This window comes from Lepidochelys kempii, chromosome 1, assembly GCF_965140285.1.
Source record: "Lepidochelys kempii isolate rLepKem1 chromosome 1, rLepKem1.hap1, whole genome shotgun sequence".
NCBI lineage: Eukaryota > Metazoa > Chordata > Testudines > Cheloniidae > Lepidochelys > Lepidochelys kempii.
In genome coordinates, this window is record NC_136380.1 from 225,394,919 (window position 1) to 225,407,841 (window position 12,923).

At 39.8% G+C, this 12,923-nt stretch overlaps 1 protein-coding gene across 5 annotated transcripts in view; it reads left to right on the forward strand.

The window, feature by feature from the left end:
• Positions 1-12,923, forward strand: part of LRP6 (LDL receptor related protein 6) — a 242,877-nt gene that overhangs the window by 116,054 nt on the left and 113,900 nt on the right. For all 5 annotated transcript variants that reach the window (XM_073315558.2, XM_073315591.2, XM_073315582.2 and 2 more), the window contains 2 exons: positions 5,737-6,133; positions 7,219-7,390. In XM_073315558.2, the coding sequence (XP_073171659.2) occupies positions 5,737-6,133; positions 7,219-7,390 (569 nt within the window). The remainder of the gene's footprint in view (positions 1-5,736; positions 6,134-7,218; positions 7,391-12,923) is intronic.

Sequence of the window (12,923 nt, forward strand, 5' to 3'; positions counted from 1 at the left end):
CCTACTTCTATTGACACTCTGGCTGTATATATGCTGTTTGATTGACATTTCTTTTTGTTTAATGGTAAAATTTGAGTTTGTTTTTAGAGGCCTACTGCGTTCTTGTTTATCTTGGGAAGATCTCCCCATTCATTCACTTGCACTCTGTGTCCTTATGTGCGCTAGACATTTTCTTCTTATTTCGCACTTTTTCTACCACCAGTACAGTTTAACTGTTGGCCCTTGGAAAGGAATAAACACTACAGTAGTTGCTTTCACTTAGTGAGGAGACCTAATATTTTTCTAATGTAGCATTGTTAAAAAGTAAATAAATAAATAATTTTTTTTTGGGCTGTGAATCTTGCTTTGGTTTTCCTGTCACTGTCAAGAAGAGACATTCTTTATCCCATCCATATCTAGCAACCCTTATACTGTTTTTTCTTTTTTTTTCTTGTCTTGAGGACAGCTACCAGAACTCTGTATTTCCTGTTGCAGTTTAAGAGTACCCCTTGAAACTCCTAAATTCTCTGCCTCCACAGCCTGTAAAGCCTGAATCCAGATTTCTTTATACATATCAAGATTCTTCATTTTAAAATTGTTCCTTTCCCCACCTCCCTTTAAACAAGAGAGAAATTTGCCATAAATTTCTGGACACTTCTTCCTTTTCCTCTGTAAATTCAAGGCTGTTCTCATCTAGATGAGAAATCTTGTTGGGGTTCTATCTCTTCTCTCCTCCTGTAGTAGCAGGGGCAGACTGACAGCAACAGGTACAACAAAATAAATGGGATGGGATAAAAATCAAGGCAAAGATTTTTAGGAGAAGGAAATCTAATCAAATATGTAATAATTGTATTGAGAATTTATTCATTACTTACGCTTGATAAGGCACAGAGAGAGCATTAGACTTGTGCTAGGCATGGGTCCTGTTATTTATATAGTCCTGGACCGATACCAAGAAAATACTGTTATTCTGAGGGACCAACAATGGTTTTAAAGTAAAATAATGTACAGATCACCAGGGCAACAAGCAGATGCTTTGTTTATACTATTGTAAAGCTTGGCAGGTCGTGACACATACGACTTTAAAGTCATGTAATTGCAAGTATCCGCTTGCTTCTTCCCATTCTTTCCTAGATCTCTCTTCCTCCCCCCATGTGTTTAAATTAGACTTGATTATTAGTAGAGACTTTCTAGAGAAATATTAGGGGTAGTAGAACTGATACAATGCACTGCCAGCTTGCAAAGCCAGCTTTCAAACTGCTTAATAAAAGTAGGCAAAAGTTTTCAAACGTGGGTGCCCTAGAGTAAGGCTTCTGTGTCCATATTTAGACACCTAAATAAATGGCTTGACTTTTCAAAAAGAACTGAGCACCCAGTGAGTTCCCATTAACACCTAACTCTAGGAACCCGTATAAATAGATATTTTTTTTAAATGTTGGTCTTGGTCTCCAACTTTAATCGTTTATAAACTATTGGGTGCTAAAATTCTCATAAATTGTGTGGGAGATCAGCAAGATGGTAATCAGAAGACCTGATTTTAAAAAACTGCTCGATTGTTTAATTTATAGCACTACTTCAGTATTTTTGGCTTACTGTTAAATGCTAACTTTAAATATAGTTCCGTAACACTTGAATTAAAAAAGCACATTACATTTGGTAGCTCCAGTGTGTTCCCCTCTCCCACTGAAGTCATGGTGGTAGTGGGGTTATGAGCCATTTTGTATATTCATAAGGAGTTACAGTGCCCCAGTAAATGATGACTTGAAACCCTATACACAGGTATGCACAAACCTGAAATCCTCTTTCCTGCATTTTTTCCTCTTAAGTATGTGTACCCGGTATGATTTTTTCCTGTATTGTTCACCAGTGGAGGTAGAAGCTTTTTGGTTTTGTTTTTGTTTTTAATCTTGTACCAAAGCAAAACAAAAACACACAAATTTTAAGTGAAACTTCGTTACCGTGGGGTCAAAGGGCAAAAGTTACAAGCTGCAACTATTCTGGGTAATTATCTTAGAAAATTGATGGTGTATGTACAGAGTCTTGAAGCTGGACTTTAGTCTTGTGTGTATGTGTTTGTTTTTAATGACCTTTGGAATTTGAATTAACAAAATACTGAGATATAAAAGCTTCATGTCTTGCGCAACCTACATGTCTTGCATAGTCCTCTGAACATAGTCCTCACAATCCAATGTTATATGAGGCTTTTCAACGGATGTTTTGTACAAGTTTGTCTAGTTTTTAGTTTGGAGTCTTCCCTTATTTGTTCCTTGATGATGATCAAGGTGGTGATATGTGGCCAGTGGTCATCCTATAGATATTCCAGCCTCTGAGATTTACTACTTTTGGTATTGGTCAGGACAAGGAGAGCCTGCTGAGATCATCTGAAGTTACACCGCTTCAACCTAAACTTCTGGTGAGGTGCTTCTCTGCTAATCAATTCCCATTTTCCCAACAGAATGGCTTTCAAAAGCGATATAACTAGCCAGATAAGTTGTCTGTTTACAGAGGTGTGGATAATCACTTTAAAGAACGTTTTTAACTCTTTATTGCTTGATTGGCCATGTTTTTGCGGGGTTGGTTTTGTTTGATGAGTGGAATGTTTGCTATGCTCCTAGATAAAGACCATGAAATTCTTAGCTCAAAGATCCGGTGTGCAACATAGGTTAACTGAAAGCCAATAATTTCCTGATATTGAATGAGGTCTTAAAGACACGGGTCCTAGAGACACAGGTATGTCTACACTTAAAGTGCTATGGCAGCACATCTGCAACAGTACAGCTGCCCCGCTGTAGCACTTCAGTGTAGACAATACTTCCGTTGATGGGAGGGGTACTTCTGTCGGCATTGGTAATTCTCCCCAAAAGGCAGTTGCTAGGCTAACAGACAAATTCTTCCATAGACATACCACTGTCTACACCAGGGGTTAGGTCGGTATGTTTGTCTCTCAGGGGTATGGATTTTTCACACTCCTGAGAGATGTAGCTATGTCGATGTATGTTCTACAGTGGAGACCAGCCTGCAGTCTGTTTGACAAAACAAAATTCTTTTTTCTTTTGTCAATGCTGTGTTGAAATGGAGCTTATTTGAGAACAATCAGAAGGTCAATTTTAAGGGTGAATTTCAGCACAGACAGTACTTTCCTCAGCTGAAGTCTTTCTGGCAAACTGGCAATAGTTTTTCAAAATGATCATAACTTTCACCCATGTCCAAGAAAGTTTTTTAAAGTTACGTATTAAAATTACTATCTGAAATACTTCATATGACTTCTTTTGATCATCTGCAGACCTGGTGGTAATGCATTCCTATCACTTCAACTGCAGTTGATGATGATGATTTCTACAATTTAGGTCAAATGGAAGCTTGGATAAAAGATGATGTAGATTCTGATGAGGCTGTATTGGAGAATCTTTGTTAATTGACTATGAATAGCTGAGGTAGTTGGTGGCAAATTGATTACTTGTGCATCTATTACTGTATATATGGTAATTCAATGTAAGTATGTTTTGACCTTGACATCGAATCAAGATTTTATTTATTTATTTATTTATTTATTTTTGTGGATATGGTAGTTAATAGACTTCTGTGACAAGGTTGCTTACTTTTTTTTAACTTTTGTAATCATGGGACTTATAGTGTATTTCTACACATCAATTAAACACCTGCAGCTGGCCTATGTCAGCTGACTCGGGCTCAGTCTTTCGGGCTGTTTAATTGCAGTGTAGACGTTCGGGCTCAGGTTGGAGCCTGGGTTCCAGATTCTGTGATCTTGGAGGGTCCCAGAGCCTGGGCACCAGCCTGTGCCCGGGCACCAGCCTGTGCCCGGACATCTACCCTGTATATTTATAGCCTCGCAACCTGAGCTTGAGTCAGCTGACGTGGGCTAACCGCAAGTGTTTAATTGCTGTGTAGCATACCCTTGTAACCCTGGTCTGTTTTTCTTTTGTTTAAGTCTCATGTTAAAGTTTAAAGAAGGCATAAAAATATAGCTGCGGGATGGGGAAAACCTACATTGGATAATGCATAAAAGAAGAGTTTTTTGCTAGCTAAATAGCTGACAAATGTATACATATATTTCTAAACGAGAACGCGATGGTTTAGGATGGAGAATAACACGGTCTTTTTAGTCCATTCTTAAGAAAGAACACTTGTATTAATGTTCTAAACTTTTATTGTTCAAAATCACCATCTTCTTTAGCAGTGTTTCTCAACCATTTTGTGCTGTCGACCCTCTTTGGACTTAAAAAACAAACAGACAGACAGTAAAGTGTGACCCCCCCCACCCAGCACTAGAAAAACTTACAGCCACTTACCTTAAGCTCAGAGCTTTGGGCTTCAGCCGCTGCTCAGGGCTGAAACATGTACATTAGCTTTCTGGGGCCCCAAGCAATTGCTCTGCTTTCTACCCCCCTAAACCCAGCCCTGCTTGTGATCCTCTTAAAGCCATCCGGTCACTCCTTATCAAATAGATAAATCACCTCACCCATTCCAGTTAAGTTGGTTTATCTTAAATAAAAATGAAATTCACTGGCATAAGATAACTTTAAAATCCCGCAAAATAAATCATTATTGAAAATAAAAATATTTTCAGATACAATGACAAATTCACCACTAGCTTGTGCTGTACTCTATGGAAAAATCAGCTACAGCATAAATGAACAGATTTTTTTTCCCTCTGTAAATGTAAAGGTTGTAAAGGCATCAGTACACTTCATTTCAGCATGACTTTGTAAGCCTATGTAGTAGAGGTCTTCACATCTTGATACAGACTTCTTTCATTAGATGTGTTAATGAAGAGTCCGTCCAGCTTCATGAGAGTCAATCCCAGCATATGATGCATTTCCCCCTGTTAAACAAGCCAGGTTGATTGACACAGGAATTTCACAGGAGGGTCACTCTCATTGTTTTATATTAGCTTGTTTCATAGGTATGTCACTGTTTAAACACGCACTTTTTTTTTTTAATAAAAGGTTTTTCCCTATTGCCACCAGATATGTTATCTATGAGAGGATAGCCAACTGTTGGTTCCAATATAGTCACAACAGATTTGTTGATTTGGTTTCAGTGCTTTTGGAAGGATTCAATTTTTATTGATAAATATCGGTAAATATTGATTTTGCCATACACGCACCCCGATGAAAAAATATTTCAATTGATAATTAAAATTTACAGATAGAATAAGAAAATGCTGCTTGAGAGTTTATTAATTTGATTTAAGCATATTTTACCTTGTATATTTTGACATGTGATGTCGACAATTTGTATTGTAACAGTTATAAACCCTCCCTTAATTTTCCACAGCTTTGGTATCGATTTACATTTTCAATCTTAAAAAAAAACCTTAAAAATTAACGGGTATTAGCCATTGAAATTATATATAAAAAAACTAATTTTGCCAAGTCTACGTATCTAAAACATACTGTAATATATTAAACTTTGCAAAATGTACATGCTATGTACAATTCAAGTTGGACCAAAAGGGCACTATTCATCAACATTTTCTTATTATCATGCAGATTTTAATAGTCCATTTCTACAGAAAATGTCCTCTGAATCATTCAGCACTGGATCCAAAATTCACACTGAAGAACTTTGAGCTAGATTCTCCAGAGGTGCAAATCAATCTGCATAGTACCACTGAAGTCTGTGGGGCCACACTAATTTGCACCAGCTGAGAATCTTGCTAAGAATCTGCATATTTATCATGTGCAATTTTTGAATTAAGGGTATATTTTTTTTGTTTGGTTTTGGTATATTCAGGAGCCACCGAATTACTGCTCCTAGCCCGCAGGACGGACTTGAGGCGCATTTCCTTGGATACCCCGGATTTTACAGACATTGTCTTGCAGCTAGAGGACATCCGTCATGCCATTGCTATTGACTATGATCCTGTGGAAGGATACATCTATTGGACTGATGATGAGGTGAGGGCCATTCGCCGCTCTTTCATAGATGGATCAGGTAGTCAGTTCGTTGTCACGGCACAGATTGCGCATCCCGATGGCATTGCTGTGGACTGGGTTGCCCGAAACCTTTATTGGACTGACACCGGCACTGACCGCATAGAAGTGACAAGACTTAACGGGACTATGAGAAAGATCTTGATATCAGAAGACTTGGAAGAACCAAGAGCAATCGTATTGGATCCCATGATTGGGTAAGGAAGTGTTTAAAATGTTTTAGAAAGTTGTATCATTCAGAAATGTAATGTGTACCCTTTAACAATGGCAGAGATTCATTGTAGCTCTCTGATGCCAAATACACTATGGTCTCTTTAAAAGGCAAACAAAAAATACAAACCCTAGTGATCTTTCTAGTGGAGTTCAAGCCTGTCTGTATTCAGGAGTATAAATAATACCAATTTTTTTATCATATTAAACTCACTTTCACTCATCTGGCTTTTAACTGTAACATGATCTGGGCTATGCAGATATATGTACACTGATTTGAAAATTTAAGAACAAGTGATCTTTAATACCATTTGATTTGTGGGAGGTCTTACGTTTCCAAAGTTAAATTTTTTTAGTTTTTTTTTCAACCTCTTCCTCCTATTCTTTTCCTGTTTCTCATTTTGCAATTTCTCAGAATTACTAAATAATTACTAAACATCTGAACCGTTAGTGTCGGTTCTTGTTTAACACTGTGCTTGAACATCTCTAGCTGAAAAAGATTTTTAAAAAAGTCAACCCTGTCCCTGCATATAAAACACAAACAAAAATTTAGTAAAATAGGAACTGATGCCTGTATGTACACCGGTGCAGATAGTGGAACATGAATATTACATATGCTCTTTTTGCTTGAAATTAAAAAACCTGGATTATCTGCAAGTTACCAAATGGGGACAAATGAACTATTTCTACTTTTTGATTAATTGACTGGTCCTCTTTATTTCTTTCTGGTCTTTGCCCGTGTTTCCAGATTTGGGTAACTAAGTAGAATTGGCTATTAATTGAAGCTCGTTAAAAATGGCTATACAATTATGAGAATTGCAGCGGATTGTTATGGGAATTCTGTTTAAACTGATCAGTGCATTTACACATATAAGCACCATTGAGGACATATTGCACAAGTTGAATTTTACCACCTCAGTGATAGAAATCATGTTCTAGAAATGCATTGGTCTGTGTTGTATGTCTTCTGATCACACCGTTTTGGTGTGGGGGTATTAGAGATGAGCTGCATTAATGTTGAAAGCATTAGTTTTAAAGTATTTTTAAACTTTTCTTCTGCTCTCCATTGCAGATACATGTATTGGACTGACTGGGGAGAAATTCCAAAGATTGAGAGGGCTGCATTAGATGGGTCAGACAGAGTTGTGCTGGTGAATACTTCGCTTGGCTGGCCAAATGGACTGGCCCTGGATTATGCAGAAAGCAAAATATATTGGGGAGATGCGAAAACAGACAAAATTGAGGTTTGTTAATGGCATTTTTAATTAATTCTACACAGTTAAGACAATAGAGCAACTTCCATTTGTCTAGCTATAGACACTGATATATTTGCCATGAAGGTCTTCAGGAGGCAGCATAGGTGTGGAGGATTTACTCTGAATGAGGAACTCTTTAATTCTAATCCCAGTGACTTCCTCTGTGGCCTTGGGCAAGTCACTTCACTACTCTTCTTCAGTTTCTCTATCTATAAATTGGGACTAATAACCAGGTAATAGATCTGGGGAGTGGGGATGGGTTGCTATTGGGAGGATTTGTTTAAAAAGGACATCTTTAGACATATGTTTAAAAAACAAACAGATTTCCTTACTTACATTGGTAATAACACATTAGGAAAAATTATGTAAACATATGTGCGTTTTACTATTTGTGCTTTTTTTCCAATTCAGACAGTTTTAAAATAAATTAGTCATTTTCACATATTTCTAGTCAATTTCATTTCCGAGTTCTTATCTGCGTAGCACAATGTTGTAAGGGTTTCAAACATTGCAGGGGGAATAGGTTTCTCTCCTTCCCCCTTTCATTTCTTTTAAAAAAGAAACGGTGAAGGGCAAAATGAGGAAAGGGGAGGACAAGAAACATTTCTATTCGCCGTAGGCCAATTTTCATAAATTTCAATTTTGGGCTAAATTTGCTCTCTTTGTGTTTAATGTACAAGCCTTTGAGACTGTAAACAACTGAATATCAAATACCATTTTCACCAAAATGGTACATATGCTAAGGAGATTACTAGATCTCTGCTGTTTAAAAAAAGTAAACAAAAAACCCCCCCACTATTTGTGTAGCCTTAGTATAAGATGATCCTTTAACCTTGGAGAGAAAAAAGGAGCTCAGAATTAAATTTTAATTTAATTTGAGATGTTGTGTAGCCTGTTTTCGGTATTTATTGATTTTTCTCCAAAAAAAAATTCTTGGATTTTGAAAAAGTCAGTATTCGGGCTTTACCCAGTTTTCACCAATTTTAGCTGTTCAGGACCCAGGAATTTTTTGTGGCGGAAGTGGACGGGGTCAGGCACAAAAGGGGAGCAGAAGGCTGCACCCTGTCCACTTCCCAGAGAGAGCCCCCTGTTGGCCCTTTCAGTGCAGCCCTATCTGGTTCCTGGGATCACACTAAATGGCCAGGGGCAGGGTTGGGGGCTCTGTCCTGCAGGGGAAGTGGATGGCACTTTGTGCATGTGGTCTCGACTACCGGGACCCAGCTCCCTGCCCATCTCTCTCCCCCACTGTGTACCAGCCAGCAAGTAGACTCTGTGAGTACTGAGCTCCCTGCTGGACAAAGCCCTATCCTGACCCATACCCTTCAGTGTGACCCCAGGAAGTGGATGGCGCTATTCTGAAAGGCTGCGTTCAGGAGAGGGCTATGACCTGCGGGAGTTGGGGGGGTCAGTACTCCCAAGTTGTAGCCTCTGTTGTCTTGGCCATGCTGAAGTGCCGGAGTCCTGTCTGCTTCCTCTGCGCAGTTGGGGAGCGAGACAGGCAGGGAGCCCGGGTCCTAGGAGACGAGGCTACATCACAAGTATCCCCAACCCCTGTGAGTAGTAAGCATACCTCCTGCTCTGTAGGGTGACCACCCACCCGGAATTGGGCTGGACAGTCATGAAATGCAGAGCCAAGTCCTGGTTCCGGGCTCAATGTCTCTGGGACAGCATTTGTCCTGGATTCCCTGCGTCACTGGTCTGCGCCTGTCTGAGGCTCAGGGTGATGCCTGCGTCTTCCTGGTGCAGGGTGGAGGGGCAGGGGTGGACCTTAGTCTCTCCCCTCACCATGAGGTCCTGCCCCCCCGCTCCTCCTCCTCCTCTCCCTCCTGAGGCCTCTGCCAGGCCAGAAGCCAGAGCTGGGCATGTAAGAACCACCCAGGGAGCCTGGGCTGCTGTGGGGAGCCCTGGAGTCCCAGACCCTCCACCTGCCCTTGGGCGGTGCACCCCAGAGGCTGGGCACACTGGCCAGAGGCTGCTTCAGGACAGATGGAGGGTCTGAGGTTCCCCATAGCAGTCTGGACTCCCTAGGTGGCTCTTAACACAGTCCTGCTCCAGCTTCCAGCCTAGCCCATGGGGTGGGGCCTCGGGGGAAGAGGAGGAGCAGGAGGTAGGGACTTGAGGAAAGAGAAGGGGCAGGAGGTGGGGACTTGGGAGGATGAGGAGGGGCAGGACCACACAGAGGGCAGAGCACCTGCATGTGTCCTGCTTTTGCTTTCTGAAAAGGTGGTCACCCTACTGCCCTGCCTTGCACACTACCCTTCCTTTTTAATTTTTAATTATCTTTCACTCATTTTTAAAATTTTAGAATAAATACTAATAAATTCCTGTGAAGTTCTTTTAAAAAATAAAAACTGAAAATGAAGGGCCTTATGCATGGTCTAATTGTAGAACTTGGAACTGGTGTCAGGAAAACTCAGCCTGCTCCTGCTTGATAAGTGGCCTTGTGTATGGACAAAGAGACATTTCAGTGTGATTATGCATTATTGTATACAAGTAGATTTTCCATACAAAATCATTAAATAGTGCTTGCTTTTTTGTTTTTCAATGTGTGGCATTACTCAAATAGTAGTCTTATTGCATCACTAAAGAAGTCAGTGTCTCCTGCAAGCCAGATTTTTGGTATGTTTGTGCCACATATGTGCTCTAGTATTTATTTTTACGCACTGATTCATGCTATGCTTTTCTGGAGCCCCCAGATGATGATAAAACATCAGCAGGGGTTAATGGAGAATGGTAGGGGGTGCAGCAGGGAGCTTTTGTTCCCATTTTATCTGGCAGTCTGCAGCAGGCAGAAGCAGGCTGTGTGGCTCAAAAGCTTCCTCATTTATCTCGGTCAGGTTTCACTGCTGATAAACTTCTATTGAAATGGATGGCTGCTATTGTGCTTACCAGTGGGGAAGATTTCTCATTGACTTGCTACAGGTTTAAAGGATTTTCCTGCCGTGCTATGAGGTTAAAAATGTATGATCTGCTCCGTTGAACAGTTTTTTTGTTTTCCTGCTCAAGTGAATACGGTCTTCTGGACATGTATACTACCTGTTTTAAGACATAGGATGGATTTTAAATGGCCAGCAAAACCTGTATTGATATAGAGTGTGTGTGGGTATTCACCCACAAAAGCTTATGCTCCAATACGTCTGTTGGTCTATAAGGTGCCACAGGACTCTTCGCTGCTTTTACAGATCCAGACTAACGCGACTACCCCTCTGATGATTGATACAGCTGGTTTTCTTGCAATTTTTCAGTATGTTTTTTGCTTCAGTTATCCTTTATCTGTTCTCCTTCCTTTTCTCCATTCTTCTCAAATCCAGTGATGAAACAGACATACACCTCCTGGAGGAGAGGGCGGGGGGGAGGGGGCTTTGAGCAAAGACTGTGTGCTTCCCATACAGATCCAACCATTATCTAATGATTCTGAGTGCAGTTCTAACTTGAAGTGTTTCTGTATGCCCAACTCTATTTATCATGCCTAGCATTAGTTTCCCTAACCCTGATGATTAATGGGGAACGTCTTTTATATCTTGCTTCTTTTCAGCATAAGTACACACATGCTTTCAGAACACAGCTTCATCGGGCAACAGAAAATGGAAGCTATTAAGATTTTTTTTTGGGGTACAAAGGTCTTGAACAGAGAAGACCTTATTGTGTATGACCAGGGAATTAAAAGCTTGGCATCTGGAGAATGCTCCATTCTGCATTCTAATCCTGAAATTGTAGGGCTACATTTTCCTTTGATGACAACACACTCTATTTCGTCAGTACCCTAATAAGAAAATTTTGTTTTCCAAGCATTCAAAAAAATGTTATTGAGAAATTCTTTTTCATATATCTGTATATTGTGAAATACTGATGTGTAGACAAGCTTGATTGCTTTTGTTCAACCCCCACTTTTTAATAAAGCACTGAAAATTGAGAGGTAGAAACAGTCAACTCCCTGCCAAGTTGAACACACATGTTTTTGTATAGTTACATTTAGACAGAACCAATAGCTCTTTTAGATATTAGAAGTAAATGCAGATGAAGCATACATCTGAAACCGCTTTGCCTCTTAATTCTGCCCCTGGTATATTGTACAAATGAGAGATGTACAGTAACTCCTTGCTTAACGTTGTAGTTATGTTCCTGAAAAATGCTACTTTAAGCGAAACAATGTTAAGCGAATCCAATTTCCCATAAGAATTCATTTAAGTAGCGGGGGTTAGGTTCTAGGGAAATTTTTTTCTCCAGACAGAAACTATGTTTTATATCTGGGATTGGCAACCTTTGGCACGTGTCCCATCAGGGAAAGCTGCTGGTGGGCCGGGCCGGTTTGTTTACCTGCAGCTTCCGCAGGGTTGGCCAATCGCAGCTCCCACTCGCCGTGGTTCACCGTTCCAGGCCAATGGGGGCTGCAGGAAGCGCCACGGGCTGAGGTATTTTCTTTCTGAACTCTTTCTGTTATTCCTATATCTTTTTTGAGGTAGGTTGACCAGAACAGAATACAGTATTCCTGGTGAAGGTTTATATTTAGTTATATAATGAATGGCTTTATAGTATTTTTTTCATTATTTTTTCCACATTCTTTAAACATCCTAACACTTTATTTGCTTTTCTGAGCACGGCTGCACATTGAGCTGAGATGGATGTTGGATTTAGGATTAAATCCAGAGTAACTTCTCCTCTTGTGTTCTCGAAGTAGCTGTTCCACGGACTCTAAACCATATGACCAGTTTATATGTGGGTGGTTGAAATCACCCATTTTTATTGCCTCATTAACTTTAAATTCTCTCTCAGATCACCCTCAACACTACAAACCTAATATCTTTCATTCTCTGAAGTGTGGTAATACAACCCTAGTAGATATATTCCTATTCTTATGATTTGGGATTTATATCCAAACTTTATGGTCCCCTCCACTCTGATATGGTGTTTTCATGGAATCTTTAAGTTGTTGTGCTCCCCCTCCATATCTACAATCTAATCTATCCTTGTGTAGTTTGTGCCCACTTAGTATATTACCCCTTTGAGGTCATTCCACCATGTTTTAGAAGTGTTAAATGCTTGAAGTTTTTATTCCATTATCAGGAATACTTATTTGCCCATTTAAAACTTTTTTTATTTGTATATAGATGTTACCCCTCTCTCTCTGAGACATTTTTTAGGTTGTCTATGTGCTCTCAACCCTGTTTGTCCTTCATTTCAACTGTAATTTCTGTCTGATCCTTTACTACCAAATGTAGTTTCTTTTGTATTACTGAGATTTCCTAGAGGATGTCATTGTTGATTGTCAGGAAGTTTGTAAACAGAAGCTGTTTTTCCCCTATTTACTTGGGTATCTTTGGCCTGAGTCAATCCCAATGATAACACAATCCATTGTTTCTGAAATCAATTTGTCACCATGAAAGTAATTAGGGTGTTAAAAATGCTAGATTTGAGACACTGCTTAATTGATACTTTGGGAGAAGCTGTCTGATGGGAAATGAGTGAGTTTATGCAATAACAGAAGTGGAATAGAATCCTAGAATATCAGGGTTGGAAGGGA